Source organism: Chiroxiphia lanceolata, chromosome 8, assembly GCF_009829145.1.
Source record: "Chiroxiphia lanceolata isolate bChiLan1 chromosome 8, bChiLan1.pri, whole genome shotgun sequence".
NCBI classification, from domain to species: domain Eukaryota; kingdom Metazoa; phylum Chordata; class Aves; order Passeriformes; family Pipridae; genus Chiroxiphia; species Chiroxiphia lanceolata.
In genome coordinates, this window is record NC_045644.1 from 8,541,356 (window position 1) to 8,568,536 (window position 27,181).

The following is a 27,181-nucleotide window of genomic DNA, read 5'->3' on the forward strand; positions in this document are numbered from 1 at the left end:
CAGTGCTGCTCCTGTCTCAGTGCCAGCTTTTATCCCTGAGAGTGCTTTCAGACCATTCATCTTTTGACAACAAACCTGCAGAGCAATTTGTGTCTCTCTTTGTCCATCTAATGTTACTATTCAAACATGGGGCCAGGACATCTGGGTGAGGGGATTTTTCTTCTGTGAACAACAGACGGTATTCTCATGAGCACTGGCAGCCACAGTTTTTACCTCTGCCTCAATCTCCTCCAGACCTGCTCCCGCTCTCTTGATGTGACAGACACCATGGGAAAGGCAGCGGGAACACAACACTGGGAACTGTGGGCTCTGGGGGAGCAGTTATGTAGATTTTACAGTTTCATGGGCAAATTGATCTCGAGGTACAGTGAGGCTGATGCTCCAAAGGATGCAGGCCTGTGGCCAAACTGTCTCTGGAGACATGTGAACCGTCACAGCCCACCAGAGGCAACTGCTGTGCTAGGAACAAGATCAGCTTAAAACAATGAGGGAAGGCAGGAATGCAATTCAGCTCATCTGTCCAGGTTCAGGCCAGGACAAGCAGACTTTTCCTCAGCCAGCTCCAAAATGAGATCAAAGCGATGTGGCAAAGCTCTAAGCCATGGAAACAGAACCAAAAAGAAGAGGTGAGACTTGACCTGGGATAGGCAAAAGGAAGAAATAAGAGAAAGTATGCACCAGCAAAGGAGAGAGCAAAGAGATGGCCAGAAGGAGAAGGAAGGAAAGGGTGAATGAGATCTTGGGGGAGAGGTCCAGGCCCCTTCCTCCTCTGGCCTACTCCCAGCATGCTGCTAAGGCACTCAAGAGGCTGCCCTGGTCTGGTCCCTCTAGGTCAGCCTGTGGCTGTCAGATACAAGTGCTGCTGGAAGGGGAGGAGTGGAGTTAAACCTCACAGCAGACAGACCAAGATCCAAGACCAAAAGGATGGTACAAATCATGGCTCCATCCAGAGCCTAAACAGACCAGACCTTTGTTGCAAATGGTTGGGCAATTGCCCTTACTTGGTGTGTTTGCAGCGCAGGTAACCAGATTTGACCTGGGTCAAATCTAAAAGAAAAGCAGTCAACACACCTACTAAAAACCCAGCAACACACACTGAGTGCCAAAGCTCTGCTTTAGAGTTGCATCAATCATTAAACACTCTTTTAAAACCTCTTCTTATCAAAAATATGCAGCTACAAAATGCCCATGAAGATAAACCATATTCAATCCCTCCAAATAAATTCAGAGAAGAAAACAGCATGGAGAACTTCTGAAACAGAACAGAGGTTTGTAATCAGTTCTCCTTCCTCTTCTTTGTCTTCCTGCATATAACAAGCCATTCACTCCAGCACGTGGCTGCAAGTGTGTAATCTGTTATAGCCCCTCAGCAGGAGCTCCAGAATTGCTCAAACTTCTACATATTTTGAAACTAGCACAAAGATATCTCAAAATCTGTTTAAAAAACCAATCCCATGGCCCTAGGACCTGGATGAGAAAATGTAAAATTCCAGAAATAAATACTTAAACACAAATATTTACTTCAATTATAAAAGAAAGAGAGAACTGGAAAGCCCAGTTTGTGCAATGCAGGAAACTGGGAATGGCCTCAGCACAGTCTCACTGCTACAGCAGCTCCATCACTGCCAAGGACAGTGGCGGCTTGCTGGATTGTGCCTGTGAGTGGCAGTAAGTGTTCCTGGAGGGAGAACTGGAGCACTTGGCACATCTGTGTCAGTGTCTCTGATCCAGGTGCCTTTTGGTGTGCCAGAAGGCTCTGGAGAAGTGCTGCAAACCCCTTGGACTCCACTGCACATGGGAATGCGGAGGAAGAACTGGAGATCTTGGAGAATCACCCCGGACAACTCCTGTTGCAGAAGAGAAGCACACATGTGGGATAAGGGCTTTAGAACCAAGGGATAGGGTCACACTTAGTCCATGACAACCAAATAAGCATTCTCTTGGCCTTAGCTGACAGGTGTTGGAGGTCACAGGCTGGAATTCAGAACTGCTGGGCTCAGCTATAAAGCAAAATATTGGAGAAGGGGGAAACCCACTTTAATTGAGAACTTCTCTCTATGGGCACAGGGCCCCCTCTAGGGAGCCAGTGACTCCCAACCTCCTGGCCATTGCTCCACTGCTGAAGAGGAGGAAGGCAATGTGGAGGCTTTTGCACCATGGAAAGGAGTGAAAGCAATAGGGAGGGGGCCATGCTCCAAAAGAAATAGCTCCCTCCCATTAAAAGAGAGCCAGATCTTTCTACCTGGGTAGTTTAGGATAGTTTCTTCTAGCAGGGCAGAGGGAAAAGAGGAACAGAACAGAGCAGAAGATTACCAAAATTTTTAGACCTTTTCAGGGTCCCCTCATAGCCAACTCAGTGAATGTATAAAACAGGACACAGCTTCGGGAAAGAAGCCCTTGTTCCCCTCACTAGCCCTAACCTCTCTTCTTTCTGTTTGATGGAGACCACATCAGCATCAAACAGCTCAAGGGAGAGGTGGCGGTGTGGGATCTGTTTGGAGGGACTGGGCAGAAGGGATGACATGTGCTGTGGTTGCTGTCTGCTGATCCTTACTGCTCTCACAGTGGGGTCCTTCCCAGCCATGGCACTCGCAGCGGTAGCTCCCAGGCCCCAGGATGCACACGCCCTGGTTCATGCAGGGGTTGGGTTTGCACAGGTTCACAGGGCTTTTTGCTTCTGCAACAAACACAAGGAGAAGAGCAGGCTCAGGCACATCTAGAGTATTAATAGCTAGGACCCACATCCATCAGGAGTGCTGATAAGTAACTATATATCCCGGGCATCAAAAAATGCCATCTAGGGCTAATGGGACTGGAAAAACACATTAATGTGGCAGAGGGTGCAAATTCACAACCCTGTCTTGATACAGAGGACCGTGTGTCAAGTGTCAAACTCCTCTGTGTTTAACTTTCAGAACAGAAAAGCTTTCCTAGATATCGTAATCTGGAAGAGAATATTCCTAATAAAGCTTAACAGAGTGACATCATGTTAGGCTGCATATCCCAGAAAAGCAAAATGGAGCGTCTTCAGAGCTGTGCACTGAACACATGAGCACTTCCAAGCTCCCCACATCCAGACACTGACAATGTAGAGCAAGACACATGCCCTGCTCCAAGAAGTTTACAATCCCAGATGCCACTGGAGTTCAAACCCCACCTTGCCACAGAGAGGACATAAGTTTCTACCAGAGAAGAACAAGGACAAGAAGTCAGCTGGGAAGCAAGGCTGGCATGAATGGAAAACAACACAGGAAAAATTTCTGGGCTTCTTTTCTAGGAGGTTTGAGAGAAGCCTGCAACCATAGCTCAAGTTATTAGCCCTGTTGTTATGAAGTATGTGACAGCTTTCCCAACCCTCTTAACACAACAGAGCCCAGCTGTCAGCAGGGCTGGCAGTGTTTCATGCTGCCTTGCTGCCAATACATTAGATTAAGTAGCAGCATCCCAGAGGGATTTGCTTCCAGTCTGCTGGCAATACCACCACCGTGTTGGTAGCGGTGTGAAATTCCTCTGCTGAACAACTGTGTGGTGTAGAGCTGCTAGCTTTACCCTTTGCTCCATAGTAGGAAGAGCACAGAGGGAATAGAAAATGGGGAAGAAGGAAAGAATACAGCTATTATCCCCCATCTGTCAGGGGGCTTTCTACAGCTTAACACACGTGGTGCTTGTTCTCCCTGTACAGACAATGATGATACATGCACATCAAGCCTCAACCCACACTTAAAACTGCCAAAATTGTAATTGAAATTCATTTTTTTTTTTGTACAGTCCTGAGACATCTCAATCTTTAGGTCTGGTTTATTTTATGTGGAGCCAAGCTGGGTTCAAAAACATTTTTGTCACCATGGAACATCTCAGATTGGGTCCTTCCCGACAGTGTAGGACACTTCCATTGGGTGGGTAGAGCCACTGGCAATGAAAGCTAGGTCTCTTGGACACCCTACTTATATTCCAGGTGCTGCTGTTCCCCAGAGAACTTTTCCATGCTCCTTGCTCTACATGTCATGTGTCCACCACATCCCTCCATGGCTGCTCCACAGCATAACCTCACAGCCCTTATCTGGGGGAATAATGCTATTCCATCAGGACACCTTTTCTCTGAACTCAAGCCTGCTGTTAACATAGTATTTGAGAAAATAAGCTTCTTGCACTTCAAGGATTATACCCTTTGATGATCCCAAGAACTTTTATTTCCATTAATCAGGTTTGTATACATTTAATGCTCAGGATCTTTTCTCTTAGACCCTGGGTCCTTTTTTCTGGACACTTCTCAGCTGAGCCTCAGAATAAATACCATATTCCAGGTATCCAGAGGCAGGGTCTGTTTCTCAAATACTTTTATCATGAGTCATAAATTTTTTTAAGTCCTTTCACAGACCATGGTTCTGTTATTGAGTCTTGGACTTGGGAGTAGGAGAATGAATGAAGGGCTTATCTAGTACAAACAGTGATTACCTGCACATAAAATGAAAGCAGTAATTCAGTCTGAGGAAATGATAAGTTCTTACCCTGACTCATTGAACCTTGCTGTCTCTTCCCCTTCATCTGCGGTGTTTCAGTTAATTTCATGGTATAGCACACTGTTTTTATAATAACATAGCTGAAAGTACCACTGCAACAGAAACCCTTTGAAAAGCTCCAGGTAGAAACCATCTGCAGAGCCTGCCAGGAGATCGGCTTTTCACCCCAAAGAGAGGATGCTGTATTTCTTTCTAAGCCTGAAGGAGACACAGGTATTCCCAGAGATGAAAAGGACCTTTGGTTGTGCTGAAGCTCAAAACATGCTTCTTTTTCGTTAGGTCTTATGAATGTGTTAAAACATAACAAAAGCAAATAACCAGATGTTAAACTCAGGCTATTTTGAATGAGAAACAAAGCATGGCATTTTAACTAGAAACACCTTCACCACCATTAACATGTGAAAATGAAGGTCGCTGTCCTTTCTGAAAAGCTCATTTTCATCAAACACAGGCACTCACACTCAGCATGCAAGTGTTTTAGTCTTAGTATTAGAGCCTCTTCTTTTTCCCCAGCTGGGGGCTGGCACTCAGGACTCAAAGTTTTGAAGAAAGCACACCTTTTTCTTTTTTCTTTCCCCCACAAACATGAGTTTTTACATGAATATTTGAAAATTCTTCCCTCACACTTTGAAGATAAGGATTTGGTCCTGCAAACAAAATTAATCACAAGCCGTCTGAAGGCCTAGTTTAGCAGTCCACAGGCTTCAAAATGGGCAGATCCCGATTTTAAGATTAAATCCTGTGCAACACATATAAACTCTTGAAAGCCTACACCATAACTTCAGTAGTGAGACACTAAGGAGTAAAGGTGTAATGAGGATGCAGACTCACCACTTTGAAAACATCTGGTCACAAACCTGTTGAGCAAGACACTCAGGGACCAGCACAGAAACATGTGCCATTAAGCCCCCCCAGCAACACTGCAGGTAGTACAGTAACTCACAGAAAATTCTACAGATTTAAAACAACATCAGAAAAAGAACAAACTTTTTTTTTCTTTCAGGGAAAGCAGAATAGCAGGGTTAGAAAGAGCCAGTCATACTATGCCCAGTCTACCCACTGGACTGAATCTTAGTTGCTTACCATTCCTATAGGACTGCTTTGGACAGTCACCAGATCTCTATGTCGTAGTTTCCCCACCAACAAAATGCAAAAGATCGTATCGAGCTTACTCGGTAAAGAATCAGAAAACCTACAATAACAGCAGCTGGTGGTACCAACATAGAGAGTAAGGATTGGATGTCCTCTTACCTTCACAGATTCTTTCAATGATAAAGCCTTGGTAATACTGCAGGTCTTCATAGGAGGAGATGTGGACCAGGTAGCTGGGAGACCCAGCAACTCTCAGTAGCATGTCCCTCTGTGCGTCCCCAATGACAACCACAAACACCAAGATGCCGTTGTGCCTCAGCTGCTGAGCTGGGGCAGCTGCATCCTCCAGTCCACCCCCATTTGTGAGCAGCACCACCACCTTGTTGACACCAGGTCTTGCTCCCTTCTGCACGGTCATCACGTCACCATAAATATGCAGCAAGGCATTGCCAGCAGAGGCTGGGTCCCCAAGGAAAGGCACCTGGTCGATGGCTTGCAGGACAGCAGAATTGCTTGCATGGGTGGCCAAAGCAAACGCAGTGTGAGCTTTGCTGCCATAGATCACAAGGGCAATTTGGGTGAGATCCTGGTTGATGGTGAAGTGGAAACAGCTGCTCCTGACAAAGTGCCTCAGACGCAGAAAGTTCTCCTGGCCAACTCCAGATGAGGCATCCACAGCAAATGTCAAATCAAGAGACTGTGCCTGGCAACCTGGGTAAAAGAGCGCAAACACGGTATCTTTCAGAATATACATGTACTTCTTTCTGACCAAAAAAAAGCAGTGGGAGGAAATTGTGGGCAAAACTCAACACTGCATTGTGAAGTATGATCTATGTCTCTCTCACACCAGTAGGTAGAGATCCCTCACAAAAAATCACTCATGGAAAGTTAGTCCCTGGATCTATGACTGACACAAACCAAACAAGGATAATTATCATTCTGTCCTTCCCTCTTCCCCACTGGAGTTCAGAACACCTCTTCATGGCTCAGCAAACTCATCTCACAATGCCCATACCATAGCCTTACCTTCAGCATTGTCCACACTGCAGATTCTTCTCTGCAGCTCTGGGATCCTGTTGAATAGGTCCTGGGGATCAGAGTAGACAATTGTCTGCTGTGGATTGCCAGTCACCTTGGTCAGCTCTGCTCTCATGAAGCTGCTGCCTACACTAATCAAGAAGAGATTTCGGTCCTTCACGTACTGAGGGGCTTCTGCCACTGAATCCTGGGACTTCGAGTCAGTGAGAAGGACAACCACACGTGGGAGATCATCCTGCACATCTGCAAAGACCGGGGTGCTGCTAAAACCGTGCTCTGCAATGTACTGCAGGGCTCTGCCTGTCAGGGTTCTTCCTCCACTGAAATCCAAAGCATCAACGCTCTTCATGAGACTGAGTGTATCCTTGTGTTGGCCCAATTCAATGGGTATCCTGACATCATCATCATACTGGGCCACCCCCACGTTCATTGGCGAGTCCTGGCCCATCACTGCCTGAAGGAACCTCTTGAGGAAAGCCTTGTAGCGCAGGAACCCTTCCAGTGTGACCCCCGCTGAGCTGTCCAGCAGGAAAAGGAGATCCACATCGCACTCCAGGCTCAGCTTTGCTGCTGGAAAGGGAGACAGCAATCAGTCATTTACAGGGCAAGAAGACAAGCATGCCAGGCACCTCAGCTGGGGCCTGCTGGGAGCCCTGTGGTGTGGAGAAGGGACATTGTATCCAGTAACCCAAACCCAGTCATGTCGTGAGCTGCAGGACAAATGTGCCAAGAGTGAGCTTTATTTTGGTTGGATGCCACATAAGCCTTTAGAGACAGGAAATACCTATAGGGGTCTGGGGGAATTCACAAACTTTTGGATGGCAAACTTCAAATCAGAAATGACAACTTCACTCTCTTAGTCCAGCGGGCAAAACACTCTGAGTGTACACAATCACACACTGAAGAAAGGAGAGAGTCCAAGCACCAAACTCTCACCTATAACACCCTGAGACACTTTCAAGAAGGAGTCTTGGTTCCGGGGAAAGTAAGTACAAGGCATTTTCTAATGAACAGGACCTTCTTGGCTTCCTTATACTGAACTCCCCAAACCAGGAATTCCTCCTGGGCTCGTGTGTGCAGGGAGGGGACCAACAGACACATCCATGTGTCTCTCCCAGTTTCTCTGTTATCCTGATCACATGGCACCTCCATTTAAACCCAAAGGCAGCCACACCAGGGTGAGACTGTCAGTATTGATGCTCTCCATATCCACGTGATATCTGAACAGCAGGACTCAGTCACTGGGCCTGACACAGTCGTAATCAGTATGGGAATAAACTTAGCCAGTCTTCTGGAAAAAAGCCCAAAGACTGCAGCCCAATCCCAGTCATCCCCATGGCAGTGCAAAGGGCACCGCAAAGGCCCACCACAGCTGAGAAGGAAGGAGGCAGAGCACAAGTTCACACCTACCACAGTGGAAGTCTCCTCCGTATCCCACCAGGCAGAGGCAGTGGTATCTGTCCAGTCCCTCTGGGACACATGTGCCACCATTCTGGCATGGCTGGGAGTCACAAGGGTCTAAACAGGACCAGAGGAGAGAAAGACAAGGACTCAATAGGGAGCCTGCCCCTTCCCATCCTCTGCCAATGTGAGCATCGCCATTAATGGAAAAGGGATCACAGCTCTGCCCCTCTTGCTGTAGAGTTTGAACTAACACAGGGACATGTGTACCCTCACCTCAATGGCAATTTCATTTTGGGATGGCTCTCCAGCAGGCAAGGACAAGAAAGCAAACCAGACTGACCTCACTTTGTTTGCTTTGGAACAACACCATCGAAGCTTCATACATATAAATACAGAATTACTAAAGGTCCTGCTGCTCTGCCAGATTTACAGCAGCAGTGAATGAGTCAGTCTGGTCTGCTGCTTGAACAGTGTTGTATTGACAAAGAAAATAAAGCTGCTGTCACCTGAATTTGCAAATAGAACTGAAGGACCACAGCTATTTCAACAGCCACAACAAACAAGGCTGGCAATCAGCATGGCTCAGGTTCCCCGCTAAACTGATGCTGTTCACGGTAGCAGGTCGATGGCTGGAGGCATCACTGCATACTCCCTTAGCTGGAGAGCAGTGGCACCCTGCAAGCACAAACCTCTTCCATAGGCACCTGAGTAGATGAGGATTCACAGGCTTCTCAAGTAGAAGAAGAAATGACGAGAAGACATTTTAATCCAGAAGAGCTCTGGTCATAGATATTCATGAGACAAAAAAACGGGATGAACTATCAACTGCTTGCTAAGGATCACAATCTCTCACTCAGAACAAAATTTTTAGAATTGAAAGCAAAGCCCTGTCTTTTTATTCTTTCCTGCTTCGTAAATAAAAATTTTAGAAAAGCAAAGTCTCACCTGGACATACAGTCCGGAAGCATCTGGATGGGTATTTTACCAAGACTCTCTTCCATCTGAAACAGGAAGAATAAGACCCATCAAGAATTGAAAGATTACCAAGGTGTCTTCAAGGTTGACCTTACTGTGTTTTTAATGGAACAAATTTTCCTTTGAAAACACAATTTTTCAAAACAACTATTTCAAAAGAAAACATCCATTCTCAGTAGTGTTCTCTGACAGTGACTGGAATTTCCCCATAGGAAAGTCCTTCCTAAGCTCCTCCAGGGCAGTCAAGCAAAGAAAAACCGTCTTCTATGAAAAGAAGAAAGCATGAGTGGACGAAAACAGAACCAGCACCAGCACAGGGAACTGGACCTAGAAACCCTCTGCAGCACAGTCTACAGAGATGTAAACACAAATTTACAGAGATGTAAACTTCAAAAGATTTTGGTTCAACAGGTCAGAAACTAATCCAAATTCCATTTATAATATATATGGTGATCTTGGGCTAATTATCTTCTGCTTGTCTCGGTTCCTCCTCTTACCCTTTGCTTCTCAGATCAGCCAATGGTCAGAGCAGAGCCTATTCCTACAACTAGAGACCATGTTTGCATCAGTCTTCATCCCAGTATAGAGTTAAGGTCAGACAAAAACCTCATTACTGTATCTCTCATGTTCTCTCAGCCCCACTCACTTGTAGAGGTGTGAGTGTCCAGCTCACCTGATGAAGGGGCACAGTGAAGCCTGCACTGCATTGGGCTGCTTTGAGCCTTTCCAACACAAATAGTTCCCAGCCAGCTCTTTCACAGTCTCCAGGGTCCTCAGTTCACAAGGGTGGGATTCAACTTTACAGCCTGTGGCAAAGAAAAATGCAAACTAGCATCAATTGCCTGAAAAGAGAACTATTTTCAACTACTTGCCAACAGCAGACCAAGCAGTGCTTCCAAGAGCCTCCATGAGACCCCAGAAGGGAAATTTTCTGTCGACAAGCTCACCAACCTACTCCACTTTCTGGGGAGCTCACGATTCAGCCTCCTTTGCTTTGCTATAAACCTTACACTGCTGAGTTCAGGATTCAATTACAGCTTTTCAACCCCCTTGCTGCCTTTATCATTCATGTACTTGATTTTCTTCTATCTCTGGACCACTTTAGTTTTATCTTTTTACTATCTCCAGCACGCCCCTGGTGCTTCCCCTTAACACACAGCCAAGTCCATCAGAAAATGTCACACAACTGTATTTATCCCTCTATCCTCCATGACATACACAAGGACTGATATACTCATTTTCAAAGGTGAGCTGAGAGACAGAAAGATTTAAGGTCCTGCAGCTTAGAAGCATTTGAAGAGGTAGCTGGCAAGCACATCATCCAGTTTGGGCACCAGAAGCAGGTTACCTTGAAGTGCAACACCTGCTAATTCCCCTGTACTCTTCCTGATCCCCCCTCATCTTCCTCACTCAGTGACATGGTCCAAGCTTAAAGCCTGGGCACGAAGGTAGAGCCAGGAGAGGGGTTACCTGGAGCAGTGGTACTGCAGACAGAGCCAGTCAGGGCACTGTACAGGCCATTGGCAGCATCATCAGCATCTCCAGCAAAGAGCAGGTGCTGCTCGGGGGGCTCGCTGGCCAGCACGTGCAGCTCCTCCCACCTGCCAGGCAAGGGAGGGTTCAACTGCTTAGTCTCCCCCCAAAGAATTGTGTATCAAAGGCCAACCCTTGTGCAACAAATAGAGAGCTGACACAAAACCATGATACTCATCAAATAGTTTTCCAGGTCCTCCTCTGTTTAGTCGTAGGCAGTAGCATAGCTCTCCTGAGTGGAAAAGCTTCCCTCACTAACTCTGGTCCTCCTTGTACATCAGCCACTAAAGCAGTGTTTCCTCCATGCCTGTGTTAATCTGCAAATTCCCCTTTTCTTTTCCCAAAACTCATATCTAGCCCAAGACCACCCCTCACTCACTAGGACCTGCTGTGCCTTCATTTCCCACTCTGGAAAGTTCCCTACCTTGGAAACTTGATTCCCACTGCAAAAACTGTGATGTGTCTCTCCTTCACCTGCATTGCAGGCATCGCAGTGCTGCCCTGGGACTTTCCATCTGAAATGACGATCAGGACTTCAGGGACACTTGAGTTTCTGCCACCAGGAAATCCCTTGCGGAGAATGTACTTCAGAGCCCGACCTGTCTCTGTGCTCCCACCTCTACAAAGCAAGGAGATAAAAATCAGAAAAGCAGAAATCAAAGCTCTTCTGCTACTGAGTTTATGATTTGGTTTTCAAATTTCCCCCCCTCTGGTAACGGGAAATGTAGCATATTTCTGCTTGTTGCCACACAACACATCCACAGAGATGGAGGGGCATTCAAGCTGACCTCTGAAGGGAAGAAAACTAAATGTCATCTTGGACCAAAGACAACAGAGGCAGATTTGAGCACTGATCCCAGGTTCTTCTCCACAAAACCATCTAATCCCTCTTGCCTGGCCCCACAAAAGCTGTTTCTGGTGGTGCAAGGAACCATGTACCTTCCTATTTTGGCATATTTTAGCAATTTCCATATTCCCTGGAGAAGGGAATGTTCCTGAGGTATAAGCTGATTAGTTCAATACTCAGCAATCCTCTCAGTAGCAAAGTATTAAATCCACAGTAGGACTCCGGTGCCAAAGGGGACACATTCCAGCAGTGACATAAATCAGCATGTAAAATGGGCTGCTGCTAAGCACTAGGAAAGGGCAGACATCAAGCCTTGCAGCTGTGCAATAACTCCCAAGGAAAAGCAATCTTGAATGCAGTATAAGTAGAAAATAAGCTACAGCTTGCCAGAGGACAGCTTCATTCAAAGATGCTTTAGAAATACTGACACTCATTTCTTCTGATTTTATTAAAAAATAAGATTTGCTGACTCCTGGATGCCTCCTTAACCTGAGAGTCTGATTGCCCTGCTGAGCCTGTAGATACTGCAGCTGTCTGTCTGGGAGGCAGTGCTGCACTTCAGTACAAGGCCTGGAGAGGTCCCTCTGGCAGCAGAGTGCACCCAAGAGAAGGGATGCTGACTGCAGGCAGGCAGGACTGTGGCCAGTGTCTGCATACCAAGATGCATGGTGACAGCATACTAGATGTGAACTGAGAAGGAGTTCCTCATTGCAGAGGGTGCTAAAAATAAAGGAGAAGGGAATAAAAAAGGGGAGTGCTATACATACACAGAGATCTAGGAGGGGAAGGACAGGGTATGGTTATTTTCATGGGCTGAACATTTACTCTAGTTGTTAATTCTTATTAGTGAGCTCCATGGGCAGGGACTATCCTCCTCTGCTTTTAGGATTTAACATTAAATGACTGTTAGAGATGCCTAGTCAAGACTGGACTCCATGTTCTATGTCCCATGAAATGTCATCAGAATTCTATATAAAACTATGGTCTCTGTCAGGTTGAGGCAGGAATGATTACATTTTGAGCCACACACTGAAGTTTTATTTAAGTAAAAGCCATGAGTAACATGATAGAGACCTTGGAGAGGAGGTAGAAGATGGTCTCGCCTCTGTCTCGCAGGGTGAGGTTTGGTGGGCCATGCAGGTGGATCCCAAGGTGACTGGGTGAAATCATTCCCAGATGCCCCAACTCCCTCCCTACCTCCCCCACTAAGAGCCTCAGACTGCCCAGGCATCTCAGGCCCTGCTGTGGCCACCTGACACAACCAACTCAAGCCTCACATCAACCACCTTTGTTCCCCACCCAGCCAACACCAAAGGCCTTGCTACAACACAACATGCTGGGTAAAGGCTTTTCATCCCCTGGAAAAACTGAGGGCAACCTCTACTGCAAGTTCTTCAGCTCCTGTGGCCAGCTTCAATCCCTGCCTACAAGGCATCATCTTTTTGTTGTTGGAGGGCTAAATTTTTGCTTATCTCAAAGGGTTAAGTCCTGCATGGACATGAGTCTCCCTCTTCCTTTCTTGCTAGTTCTCCATCTGTATAACGCAAGCAGTCTGTAATGTGCAATCCTCAACTGGATATTTGATTCCAGCTCACTGGGAATATGGCACAGATCTGGTGATAATACAGCCACTAGATCAAAAAAGAGACATTTCCAGCTGCCCTCTAATTCTGTCCAAGGAGCTGTGCTATAAATCACTTTCTGTGATTACCCTTTAGGGCTGCTTTTACTGCCATCCAGAGAGAGCCACAGAAACCAAACCAGAAGTGTCACTCCTTCCTTGGAGGATTCATGTTCTCCTACATCGGCGTTGACACAAACACACCTTCATTTGCTTTCTGAACATCCATCCTTTGCTTCAGCATCTGATTCCTGATTTGCTTGTTCTACAAAAGCATTTCATCATGCCCAAGTTCATTATTTTTCCATCTATTCTCTGATTTTCATAGAAACCTTTTTCATTCAGTATCTGCCAGGCCTTTTTGCTTTGAGCTTCTTCCTTTAGGTACTTCCTCCTCTGCACTCCATCATGTCAAAGCATACTCGGTGGCCATGTGTTCATAGCATGTTCAAATCTGCCTTTTTCTGACCAGATATCTCTATCTGTCAGACATTTCAGTGAGAAGTGATATGCATGAGGGAAGACACATTGTGTGTAGTCAGTGTGATGACTAAATCTTGATGAACTCAGTACACTGTGCCCATATGAGCCCTGAGGATTAGAAAAAGTCAATAAAGAGTCTCTGCACCAAAACACATTAAATTCAATTTCTTATCAATTTGCATTTGGAGGTATGCTGGGTTTTCACACAGTGGAAGTGCACTTGAGGCTTTAGTCCAATAAGGATTTTCTGAATCCAAAAGAGGTCCAGACTTTTCCTGCTGCTTTTCTTTAGGAACAGCACTAAGAAGGTTTCTCTCCTGTAACAAGCTGCTGACTTATATGAAAGAAATTCATATAAAATTTAGCTTCTGAGATTACCACTGAATATGGCTGAAACTGGCCAATGAATTCCAAAGCTCTTTGGACAGCATTCACAGAGAGAGACCAACAGTCTCTGAATAAATCACAAAAGCTTCACTTCAGTCCAGCGCTGGCTCCTTCCAAGTGCTGTCAGCGTTGTGCCTGGAGCACAGGGTTGAAGTCAGGAAATGCCTCACTGGCCAAAAGGCTCATCAGAAGCACATCAAGGAGCCTCTCAACCAAGATGACAAACACTCTTTTTTTTTTTTTCAGAAGCCAATTGGAATCCATCCATAACTATTTTATCTACTTCAAAATGTCAGCTTTTCATTTAAACTGGATGAAACAGCCAAGCACAAGGTCATTATTTCTGTTTGATCTGTCAGCATCCATCTGTTGTCGTGAAGGAATTTCAGTGCCAGACACCAAACACTGCTTCACTTTCTCTGCTCTCACAGACTTTCAAGCAACAGCCAGAGAGGAGGATGTATCTTGTTTTCTGGAAAGTTTTTCCTGTAACAGTACACGAGAGGTTTTCTTGATTGGCTAAACTTATCAAAAGAAATACAGCAAAACCAGCCAATTGATCTTGCTTGAAAAATGCAAAAGTGATCACATTCACTCGCAATATGTACGTCATTCTGAGAGCAGAAGACATCCATGAGGAATGCTGATATAATCTTTAATCCTAAAGCAGATCAGCTAAAAGAATAGACACCCACAGGCCATAACCAGTACCTCATCTATCACCGAAACAAGTTTTATTTTGCAGTGATTGTCAGATCCTTTGTAAATCCAAATGTATTTCTCTGAGATTAAAAGTTTGGATTTTAAGAGGCTCTAAGGACAGTGCTTCTTTGAACTTCTGGCTCCATTTCCTGAGGTCATGGGAAGACATCCAAGTCTTAACATTCAGAAAGAAAAAAGGTTTCCATCTGAAAACCTGATCCTCTTGAATTCAGCAAGCACTCATGCACAGATATCTACAAACCAGCAATTTGTCACTACCTCTCAGGACACAGGAAATTGTAACCACCAAAAAATGAAGCAGCACATTGTCCTGCCTTTGCTTGGCCATGAGGGAACACCATGCCTGTTTTTCCATGGAGGGTGTAACCCACTGCCTGGCACAAATGGCCAGAAAAATCTGGAATTTACCATGTTATAGTAGGACTCTGAAAACTTTCTCCCCTATCAACTTTCCCTGCCAAAGACAGACCAGGTTGCATGTTTTTAGCAGGCTGTGGATTATGGACCACAGTGTTCATTCACCTCCCTCCCAGGGGGCACCACATTGTGTTTGGACAGGAAAACAGATGTCTGAATCTCACAAAACTCTCAATCCAGAAATTATTCATAGCCCAGAAAAAAGAGAAGAACTGTAAAATAAGCTGACCTGAACAGAGTCCTCTTGATTCTCTCTTTCACTTCTTGTTTGGTTAGGTAAGAATCCAGTGGGAATTCAAGGTGGGGAGTTGAGCTAAACTGTATCATTCCCACATGGACCTAAAAGAAAAGGTTAAATATTATGAAAGGTGTCTGTGCAAGTTTACTCTTTCGATCAATTTACAAATTTGGGAAGACTAAATTGTTAGAGGCAAACTCTGCTTTCCCTGTTGAACCACTGGCACTCTAAATGAACTTAAAATAGAGCAGAAACCCCAGTATTATCTATACAGACTATAAACAAGGCAAGTTCATCTACAGGCAACAGGAGCCTTTGCTGCAGTTAGGATTTATATATAGGCAGCTTAGGATTTATATTTAGATCCTAGTAGCCTCAGGGACAGTAAGTTTATAAATAACACCTTCTATACCAACCCATTTAGACACTGTGCAGGAAATCTTTCCATTACTAGGAGCAGCTCCCTCTGGCACTGAGCACAGTAGGCAACACAAACCAATAACTTTTCTACTACTTCCTCTAAAACCATTTTCTATAGTTGAAAATGCAAATGGACTAAATTGTCTGTATTGGACAGTAGATCCAGAATATTTCACTGAAGTCTGAAAAGAAGTTTTATGGAATGTGACAACTTTGAAGTCAAAAAGGCTACTGATTTTCAGCCCAGTCTGTGTGACGATTAAGTGAAAGACTAGGGGAAGGATGGTATTTAAAAACCAAGACAAAACACAACACTAAATCTTCAAACAGTAAATGTTTACATTCTTTTGACTAAGCCTACATCGCAACTGGTCCCTAGATGCAACTCTTTTAGTCAATTTAGTGTGTGCCACAAGAAGTAAATGTCCCTTTCAACCTGAGCCCCCCCAGCATCTCTCAAAGCCTCACACATGCACTGTGGTTCCTTTCCATCACTGTTCAGGCTGCAGAAAGCTTCCTGTGCTGTGTGGCTATAAGCTGAGACGTGAAGGGTGAAAGATTTTTTAGGTGAAAAAATTATGGAAGGGAATGGTGACTTCAGCCTCCAAAGCTGAAAGCCCCTCTGCAACAGGGGCAGAGCAGCAGCTTTCGATCTTAGGACCTGGAACAGCAGTGCTATCTGATTTGGAGGAGGTTTTCTGGGTACAAGTCTAAGCATCCCAGCTGTGGGAACCAGGAGCAAACACAAAACCTGCCTCTGTTGCCTTGCTCCCAGATCTCTCTGGAGAATCAGACATGGATCAGGAGTCCTCAAAGCCACAGGCTGTCCAGCATCAGGTTCTTCTTCCGGCTACACAGAGACCTTGTGTCTCCGACACAACCTTCTCAAAGACCTGACATTTATTTGGAAAGGTACTGGCAGGGAATCAAGTACAACCACCATCCCAGCCCAACCCAAGGCCCTCAACCAGGGTAGTGTTGTGGGACTGATGCACACCAGGAACCGCAGCCTGTCTGGCTTTTGGATAAATACTCTGACCTCATGGCAGCTGGTAGGTTGGATTTTGCAATTTCACTCAGCACGTTACCACTGGCCTTTCCACACATTGCCCACCTGCTTGAAACTTAGACAAGACATTCCTGACACTCACTCTGTCTGGATGGATGTCCAAGGCATCACAGAGCTTGCCTGCAAAGTGCTTGGACCTTTCAAAGCTTCCTTTGCCAATGCTGTAGGAGCCATCCAAGAGGAAAAGGACATCTAACGAAGCAGAGCACTGCATCACTGGGAAAAAAAAATATATACACTGTGAAACTGCACTTTGTTAGTCCCACTCTTTGAAAGTAGACAGCCAAGAGGTGAAAATCCAGACAGAGAAATGGACTTGCAGACAGGGGGCAGCCCAGTGCTGATGTCCCATCGCCCACAGGCACTCATGCTCTGGCCTGCAGCAGCTCTAGCTCAGCTCTCACAGTCTGCCAGGCTTTCACCTTAGAGTCCAGGTCCCCAGCCTGGTTTCCCAGCTCAGTGAAAGCAGGGGAGCAGCATCACCAACTGCAGGGAGAGCTGCTCTCGCTGTGAGGACTTGCAAGAGTGAGCAGCAGGGAGAGGCAGCTGTGCCGGTGGGACCTGCAGACTCTCCCAGCCCAGGGCACAGATAGGAACACAGAAGGCATTTGCAAAGTGCACAGAGTTCCTCAGAGACCAAAGTGTTTCATCTGCAGCACGTCTTTCAAAACACGCTCTTATTTTTCTAAACATGAACTCTCTGAACAGCTCCCAGACACTGACAGAAACACTTTTCACAAAAACCTGCCTTTTATCTTGTCTTCAGAGATGTGTCCTTGTATCACCCCTGCCTGCATGAACACAACTGCTCCCAAGTACAAGTTTCTGAGGTGCTTATGCTTTTGATAATTTCACTGACATAAATAAATAAATGGCAGTCTGCAGACACTGAAGAGTCATTTTCAAAGCATTTAAATGGAAATTTTAAAGTTGACTCTGCAGCATTTACCAGAACTATCTTCAAGGGAAATTGAATCCAGAAGCTCAATACAGAGAGCAAGCACATCAAACCTTTGAACCATTTTGGCCAGTGACATTACTCTATCCCCATTATTATAATCTCTTTTATTATCACCACTTTTTCCAAATCATTTCTGCTAGCCAAAACCCGAATTTATAATTATGGTTTTCTCATACCAGATTATAGGGATTGAAAGTTGTAAAGCATTCCCTTCCGGGTCACTGGTTCTTCTAAGAGGGCACCCAGCCTTGCCCTGGAGCACAGTGTTGAGGACAAGCTGGAGCGCAGCCCCCCTCCCAGCGCCGTCCTGGCCTGTCAGCCTTGTCCTCCAAGCCGGGCTGAACGTGGAGATGCAAGAACCCAGTTTGTTGTCCCTGCCCCCAGCTGCCTGCCTAAGCATGCACAGAGAAATCTGCTGTGCCCCCAGCCCAGACTGGACTCAGCATGGAGAAATGCTCCTCAGGTTGCTCTGGAGTCGAGCAGTACGAGGAGGGAGCTCCAGCTGCAGCCATGCAGTTTTCTTCCTGGGACTTGTAAGTAGGATGTCTGCAGCCCACCCAAGGACTTGTGGTGATGTGCAGCAGCGAGGAACACCCAAACACAGCACCTCAAGATGGTATATATGAGCTGAACACATGGTGCTGTAGGATGGGGCTGGAGGGCAGTCCCAGCATAGGAAAAAATGTAATTTATCACTTGACAGCTAACAGAAAATAATGGTTAGCAGGAGAACACACAATACAGTTTATCAGTGATTGCAAGTACATCTGGGGAGCTGCAGGTGAACATGGTTTGCCAGCCAGCCAGAGCTCTGTCACCCCTACTCACAGCATCATGACTGCTGTTGGCTTTACAGCCTGAAAAAACTACCCACGTGGGATGTCTGATCAAGTCTGTAATTAAACACAGCTCTCTAAATCAGGATTGCTTGAAGTCAGCTCTGAAGGAACTGACAGAAACACCAGCCAGCTGGCAAATAGCCAATTTGGGAAAAACGGAAGAGCCAACACCAATGAGGAAGAAAGCCATGCTAGGGCAGAAGCAGCCACTGTGCTGTGCTTGCCAGATCATTGCTGGGGACTGAATGGGTGCAATAAATGGAAAAAAACAAAAACAAAACAAAACAAACAAACAAAAAAACCCCAAACCAACAACAAAGGAAGGAGAAAAACAGAAATAGAAAGGACTTGCTTTCTAAAGCAAACTTACACTTGACAGCAGCTGAGATCTTGCTGACCATCTCCTGGTCAACACGGATTTCTAGTACACCCAACACCAGCAAAACTGTGGGATTAAACAAATAATCACCCATGAACGCTACAAACTGCCTTACAAATAAAAAAACAAACCCAAAAAAACCCACACCTGCTTTAATCTATAATAGCAAAAATTCTGGTTTGCTGTATACATTTCACATTTGCAAAAAAATAATTTGGTGACACAGCAGCTTACCTATGACAGGAAATTCCTTCTAGCAGGGACAGAGAAAGGATGAAAAATGCCAAGGACATGACTCCAGCACACAGGACAGTCCCTATGCTCACTGCGTGTGGGGACAGTGGAAGAATGAGAGCTAGACCAAGCTTAGGCTTCTGAGATTTCAGTCATAAGCACTGGAGAAATTTATGCACTTTTGCTATGATAACAACTTCAGCTTTTCCCATATCAATTAGACCCTACATATCAGTCACATATGTTTGAATTCTCAGAAAAGTTGTTTCTCCAGGTATATTATTTTCTCTCCTTCTGTGTGAAACTATGTTTCAGAAGTTTATTCCTAAACCTCCGGTAGGGGCACTGACTTGGTTCTCATTCCTCGGAATGAAGAACTCCGGCCAGAGGTGGGGAAGCACCTGAGACAAAAAGCACTAATATAAAATGATGAATTTAAACCTACCTCGGGAAAGCAGGAAAATACAGATGGATGGAAGTGACAAGAGGCTCATGGTGACAAATCTGGGAGGGGGAAAAAAAAAAAGAGAGCAATAAGAATCCAGTTCCTAAAGCCAGTTTCTTTACCTGCAGCTGACCATCTCCTTGCTGGGCATCTCAGGTGATGGGCTCAGAAACATTTTGTCTGAGGGGCAAAAATAACTCCTGCCCTGGAGAGAAGGGTGGGAAACAAAAGGACAAAACATGAAAATGAGGGAAGGATAGAAAAGAAAATCTCCCTAGTCATCTCCTTTCCTATCACAAGCAGGGAGAGCAGGCTTTGCAGGGGAGGGAGGGAGGGACTGCCTAGCCTAGCCTGCCCTCCTCTCCTTACTCCACGTCCCTCCTCTTCATTGCACCTTCCTCTCGAAGTTGAATCCCACCAGGGCCTCTGTGTCCCTCAGGAAGCCAGTGGAGAGCTGAACACATCCACTCTGGGGGCTTACTGAGCACAGGGCAGAGCCGTGTCCCCCGACACCGCGGGAACCCATCCTGTGGATTCTGCCTCAGCCAGCACTGCTGCAGGTCCTCATCATGGGTCTTCAACAACATTTAACCATAGGCTCTTTCATGCCTTACCATTTTCCAAAGGCTGGTTTTCTGGGGAGATGCTTTTATGTATAACTGTCCAGGTAAGTAAATTTTCTGCTCATTTTTCCTTTGAAATCAGCAAGGCTGCCATCACATCATTGGAGGACTTCAGTGACACTTTCAAGCATGCTCAGATTTAGACCAAGTGTGTCTGGCTTTCTGTTTCAAACACATACATTCATTTTTTTGTACAGACTAAAAGCACTCACTAGAACACCCTTGACCAGATTCCCAATGAGTCTCTGCCTCTGTCATTGCAAAAGAAGATTTTCTTTGTGTAGTTAAAGACAAATAAGAGCGTATTTTATTACTAGCTCTATTAACCAATTGTTTTTCCAAGAAAACAGAGAGGGATTTTTCTCAGGAAAGACTTGTCTGCAGCAAATTATATATTTAATAAGCAGATGGGAAAAACTGAGGCATGTTGGGGAAATCACCAAAATAGGTCCATTCCCATCACTCCAGGTGCCAATTCTTTGGAAGTGTAATCCGGCAAACCTTATGAGTCAGGGCAGTGGGGGTCAACAAATAGTCTCTGGGGTGTCCCATGGGGTCTCCACACTGCCTGTCCCAGTCCAACCCTCCACCACCGCCCTCGAACACATCTGCCTATATTAGCTTGCACAGAAAGGAACATATGCAGTCAGAGGAAGGAGCTGAGCGATAGATCCTTGTTCTGTCTTGCTGTTTTACCTTGGATTTAATGTTCCTCAGTTTCCCCAATTTTTGAGATTGGATGCCAGCACCTGTGTTTCTATAGATGGGAAGACCTTATCAAGAGACAGGCGTACTCCCATGGATACGTAAAACTTTAAAGCCCAGGACACAAGCTGAGCTTTAAGCATCAGAAACTTCTAGGCCAGCTCCTTGGGAGAGTGGGAGAGACACTTGAAGTGATGGGCTTGTCTTATAGTCGAGCATCAGTCTCTGATCCTTCCCTCTGCCCAGGGAATCTGTAGCACCCATCCCAGACACACCTCTCAGAGCAAAGGCTCATTAAGCCTATGCAGCTGCTTGCACCTCACACCCCTCTCATCAGACAAGGCAAGATATCTGCAGCAGGCCGTGATCAGTTACCTGCCCAGGTCCACAATGAAGAGGGGATTAAGTGTCACCAAGGATTATTAACAGAGTAACACTTTGAGTCTTGCAGTACCAGGTGCTTTACAAGCATCACCCTTCATCACATCCTCTCACACCCCCACCTGACTTCATCAAACTAACCCAAGCTGGGTTAAGTAAAGGGAGGTCAACACAAAACATGAGTTCACCAAGGGAGCCCTTGTGTCCCTCAGAAGCTCCAAGCCCTGGCACATGCCACAGAGGGAAGGTCATTCTTTTGCCATGCCCCAAGGACATTCTTTCTAGGAGCTATTTCCAGAGCTCACATCACCCAACGGAGGACAAGCCTCTGCTTGCAACCAGATGTGACAGGTGTGTGTGAGGGGGGGGATTTCAGATTCTTTTCATACAAAACACTGACAGATCAAGATGTTTCTACAACTTGGTCTTATCTTGGATTTAAATCAACTAATCTGCACGATGAATTCTTTGCTTTCAGTCCAGGTAGACTCTCAGCAGCAGGAATTGAAAGAAAGCTTCATCATCACCTGCTGCACATCAGCATTAGCCCAGGATTAGCAGCAGCAACTTTAGACAGCAGCTTTGCTGGGGGATGGGGTGGTGAGTGAAGGTCCTTTTCAGTTTATCTTAGTGGCCATTAAGGAAGGGAATCTCAAAAATGTTTACCTCACTAGAGAGTCAAAAATAATTTTATTTTTTTTTCCAAACCACAGCCAGTCAGTCAAAACTCCTACTTTTGTACCCAGATTCTTACTCGGGCCATTTAAATATGATGACAACTTACGCGAAGCAAAGTAAGAGTATAACCACATGTACCTTATTTGGAGGAGTGAAACGAGAGGGGAGAGAGAGGTAGAGGGGAGAAGAGATCTTCTTGGCAAGTACCTTCCCAACATGTCTTTCAGCATCTGCCAAATATCTGGGCTTGCTTATTCTTACTGATGAGACAAAAATCAAACTGTGGTCTGAAGACACAGTGAACCCAGTACCATGGGCTACTATGGTCACCTGTGCTACCTGCAGGTGCACAACTGCACCTACAATGAGCCAAGCACCTGCCTGAGAAGGGACTGGTGTCTCTGTAAGAAAGGGGGAAAAAAAGGGTTGCAACTGGTCTCATGTACCTTGCTAAACTTGCCTGACATGAAACACCACCACGAGCAGCTATCCTGTGTGTATCTATATGAAAGTACCCCATTTCTACAGGCCCTTACCAGAATGGTTAATGTCACAAACACCACTTTGGGGCAAATGTTACTCTTTTACCGGGACAAGTAGGAGACACTTGAAGCTACCAGTCAGATGCTTTAATTAATTACCACCTCTTCTCAGAGACCCGGCTTGCAACAAAAGGTGTCTCCAGCTCATTTTTCAAACTGTCCTCCTTCAATAGCAGAGGAAGCAGGAACGATTACACTGCATATTCATTAGGACATATTCTTAACAAGCCAAGTGACCTCCTGTCACTGCCATTACAACCCTGTGGTGTTACACCTTTCAGCACTCCACTGGGGAGGACCAGCCTGGCTCACAGAGGGGAACCTCCTGCTATGGGCTCATCTGATGTTCAGGCCAATCTTGCTGCCCTCTGTTTTAGTCTCTTTCAGCTTGTTTTCCATATGTAAATTGTACTTTATTCTTTTGGCTGAGGTTTGGAGGCAGGGGGCCATGTCTCTTAGGAGCTCCAGGCACTCCCTCTGCCCAGCCACAGGCATAGCCTGAGGACTGGGGGCAGCTAACAGTGGGAGCTGAAACTGAAGGGGGGAAGACAAGAGGGAAATGTTTAACTTCTCCTTAAAACAACATCACAAATTGCAGTCTAAAAGTTTTGACAATGTTTTTCTCCAAGCTATAAACATGATTAAATTTCCATAAGATGCTCTGCAAAACCAGCTTATTTATTCTTCTCCCCCTGTTCTACAGCAAGTGAGATTTGACAGGCTGTTTTTGTCTGTGCAAAAAGGGCTCCTGTACATAAAAAAGACCTTGATCTTGCAGCACTGCTCACAGGGGCTACTGTCAAAATCAACATATTGCAGATCAGGTCCTGTGTGACCCACAAGTTACAGAATAAAAGACACTTTTCTGACCCAAGAGCTTGAGCCAAACTTACCATGTAGTTTGTTCTGACAGAAAAACTCATGCTACTGACTTTGCCTGTGGCTAGAGCAGCAGGAGTGTCTCCATGAATGCCTCGCCTTTTTTATCTTTTGCTAGATGCCACATGCAAGACCACCCAAAGGAGGCAGAGCTGCCTCAGCACTGCAAGCACTCTGCACTTGCTTGCAGCAGCAGGCATCCAGTGTGGGTACTGGGAAGAAATGTTTTATGGAGTGGCTGAGAAAAGTGGAATGGGGATCTGGGGAAACTTAGTGTCTTAGGACAAACCAAAGGCAGCATAAGAAAACAAACAACCAAACAATTTAATTTATAGCGAGGTTATAAGAGCATACAGACAACCTACTGAGAACTAATTCAAGGCTATGGGTTCCAGTGCAATTACTGTAATGGTTTTTGTCACCCCCTGCCCAGAGCTGTGCAAATCTGGAAAGGGAATCTGTAGCTGGGTGTCTGGCCTGACCTGCACTGCCTTCCATCAGTCAAAAACTTTCACACCTGAGGTGGATCAACTACTGATTTACCTATGCCACAAGCAGGTGTGAACGGTTCCCAAAGAATGAAGAGGGAGAGGATCACACTCCCTGTGCTCTTGCAGCAGGCAGCTGTCTTGTGCATATCAGCAAAACAACATATCTCTCCTTTATTCCTTAAATGTACCACCACACCACACAGATGCCTTTGTCCACGAGCTTCCCAGAGGGACAAGAAGACCTTAGGTTTGTCACCTCATCTTACAAGACATAAGACCTCTATTATTATTTCACTTGTCAGTATTGCTGTCCCAAGAGTCTCCCCTGCCAGTGTTCCCAGCAGTGCTGAAGGGGGTTTGCTGTCTGCAGCAGAATCAAACTACTGGCTAAAGAGCATCAAGTCGGTAGATGAAGAAGTCAAGCCTCGAACCGCAGGCACCAGCTTGGAAGGACAAACCTTGTAATAACCCCAAGTAGGAGTAAGGACTTGGAGATTGCTGTGATGAGTCTCCCTCTTGAGGAAAAAGAATTCCGGTCTGCCCTTCCCAAGACACTTGATATGACAAAAATGAGGAACTGCACTCTTTCCAAGCCTGTCAGCTGCAGTGATTACCTAAAGCAGAGGCTGAAGGGAGAGAGGAAACATCCTTTTTGAACATCTCTGGTATTCAATTCAACTCTCAGAATATGAGACATGCTGAGATTATCTCACCTGGCCCCTTTTACAGAATTAACCCTGATGCACACCTTATCTTCCTGCTGCATCTCTGTGAGCCCCAAAGACAAACCACAAACCCGGGAATTATCTCCATGGTGTCACTCCCACAAACATGTACAAGCTGATACCTGCATGCATTTTCAGAACAGCAGCCTGTGGGCTCCTCCTAAAGGCCCTACTCTAGAAAGTAGGAATCTTCCACATGGTTTTTTGTTTGTTTCCAAAACTGCAGTAGGGTCAAAAAAGACCTACTTTTTAAGTCATTCCATCTACTTATTCCTTTTAGAGTCTTCCCGGAAGACCCAGATATCTTTAGGAACACACACGGGAGATGATGTGGTCAACAGCCCAGCACACAGAAGATGAAGAATGGCTCAGCACACACACTGCCTGTACAGCACAGCCCTCTCCGAATGAAGTGGGAAAATGTGGTTGTATGTGGGACTTGTCTCACAGTAATGCCTCATCTTTACTATGCAAAATTAACAAACAAAGTGAAGTCAACTTAGCACAAGTCCCCATGAAATAATTTTCACAATTACTAGGTCACATTTTAATATCTGTTCACATTTTCCCAGATAACTCGGAAGCAGGGTCCAGCCATCTCCATTTTCTTTCCAGTTCAGGCCACTGGGGAAGGCATCTTCATCCGTCTTTAACATACACAGAAACTAAGGTAAGAAGAGACAAAGTGACTTGCTGGCAGGTGCATGAATTTGTATCACAATTAGGAACCAGCCTGAGTCCTCCTCTACCCATTGCACCATAGCAGGAAAAGCTGCTGTTGCTGTATTCAAAGACAACAGCCGTTCTCGTTTCTTTATGAAGTACAAACATCCAAACATATTACCTGTATCATTCCAGGTCCTTTAGTCCTTCCTTGGTCATCAAGATTTAATCGAGTTGGTTTTGCATCTTCTGCAGAAAGATTTTTATTACGGACATGGGACACAACCTGTTGGAAAGCCTGCCCTGGCAGGTTCAGCACTTTCCCCTGGCCGCACCCTAGAAGAGCTAGAAGCAAATCCATTCAAGCACTAGAGCATGGGCTGGGTCTGGTTTTCTGGGGGATGAGGGGTTTTGTTATTTTAATAAGGTAGCACGGCTCTATTCATTCCTTACAGAGAGCAGATTCACCACGTGCTGCAGTGGAGCCTGCCTAAATCCCCGCGACTGAGCGCAGGGGCAGAGCTGTGCCCTGGGCGGGACCACAGGCACACACCCGCCGAGGCTCACTGGTGGCCAGGCTCTTCCCGACCCAGAGGAGGACCTCAGCTGTGCAACCAGCTCCTTTGGGTGCTCCTGCCACCTCCCTAACCTCGGCTGGCTCAGGGGCTCCGACCCGCCGGCCGCATCCCGCTGCCCGCGCACCCCTCCGAGGGGCCCGAGAGGTTTCATTGTTGGCACCGGCCCGGCCCGCTGGGGACCAGCCCAAGCCCTCCTCGGGAAGGCTCACCGTGGCTCCATCACCTCCTGATCCAGTTCGGCTCCGCTCCCCGCCGGGGCGGCCAGAGGGGCCGGGCTGGGGCTGCCCCTCGCCCCCCGCCCCGGCGCGAACTGCAGCCCACCCGGCCCCGCTGGGCGAGCGAACTCCCAGCACCTCTGCCTCCCCACGCGGGCTCTACCCTCCAAGGTAAGGTTTAAGATGTTATCAAATAAAAAAGGAAAATAATAATGTATATATGCGTATAAGGAAAAAAAGCCTGTCCGAGGTGCACTTTACCTTTTTTCTGCAGACTCTGCGCAGCTCTCGTGCACCTACGGAATTCACAAACAGCCTCCTCCCCTCTTGAATTTATACCATGCTCAGCTGTGACAGCCTCTCCTCCCCATCCATCACATCCTGCCACTTGCAACCTCGAATTGGGGCGGGGGAAGCAGCACCAGGAACACCCACATTGCCGTAGGTTAGATTTAAGAGCAACACTGGTGTATCCGCTCATTTACACGGACTTCGCACAGCTGAAAATGTCAGCGCTCCTGGAGCACAGCCAGCAGGGCTGGCAGCAGCACAGAGCACAAGTACAGCCAGAGGCTCCGGGTTACTCTGCCTCCTAACAGCTCTAAAGTAGCTTCACGTAGGATTCAACTTTTTTTTTTTTTTTTTTGAGACTGTTTTTCCTAATGCTTGTTTGTCCACAGAAAACACTCTACTGGTGAGTAAAAGTGCCATGTTCGCACATACTACACCTAGAGGAAGTATGTAGGGGGTCTGTTTCAAAAATGTTTTGTTGCTTGGAGTTGTTTTTGTTTTGTTTGGTTGGCTCTTTGGTGGGTTTGTTTGTTTGGGGTCATTTGTTTAATTGGGGGGATGTTTTGTTCTGTAACTGAAGATGTGCAACTGCAGGAGCAGAAAAAAACTCTCTGCAAGTCAGTATTTTTTGAAAAGTGTTAACTTCATATACTTTGGAGTTATAAATAGCTACATTTTTTAGGAATAAAGTGGAATTCACATAATAAGATTATTTCACTAACAGAAGCTATACTGAAGTAGGATCCCATTCCTAGATCAGCTTTCCTTATCCTGCTTTTCACTTC

The 27,181-nt window shown here is 46.0% G+C and overlaps 1 protein-coding gene across 1 annotated transcript; it reads right to left on the minus strand.

The window, feature by feature from the left end:
- Positions 1-1,500: 1,500 nt before the first annotated feature.
- Positions 1,501-26,435, minus strand: VWA2 (von Willebrand factor A domain containing 2). The gene is made up of 14 exons (XM_032694923.1): positions 26,367-26,435; positions 19,626-19,684; positions 18,938-19,012; positions 16,850-16,983; positions 15,270-15,379; positions 10,987-11,181; positions 10,500-10,630; positions 9,703-9,835; positions 9,000-9,055; positions 8,061-8,168; positions 6,639-7,220; positions 5,772-6,323; positions 2,555-2,677; positions 1,501-1,847 (listed from the first exon to the last, which is right to left on the minus strand). The coding sequence occupies exons 2-14, from the start codon at positions 19,672-19,674 to the stop codon at positions 1,714-1,716; spliced, it is 2,382 nt and encodes a 793-aa protein (XP_032550814.1). The 5' UTR covers positions 19,675-19,684; positions 26,367-26,435; the 3' UTR covers positions 1,501-1,713.
- Positions 26,436-27,181: the final 746 nt, after the last annotated feature.

Bases quoted from the DNA above. Each gene is read 5' to 3' on its own strand.
- VWA2 (XM_032694923.1), bottom strand. From the start codon at position 19,674: ATGAGCCTCTTGTCACTTCCATCCATCTGTATTTTCCTGCTTTCCCGA. The intron at 16,984-18,937 runs GTAAGTTTGCTT...TTTTTTTCCCAG, and splicing joins GATCTCAGCTGCTGTCAAGT to TGATGCAGTGCTCTGCTTCG. The intron at 11,182-15,269 runs GTCAGCTTATTT...CTTGCTTTGTAG, and splicing joins ATCAAGAGGACTCTGTTCAG to AGGTGGGAGCACAGAGACAG.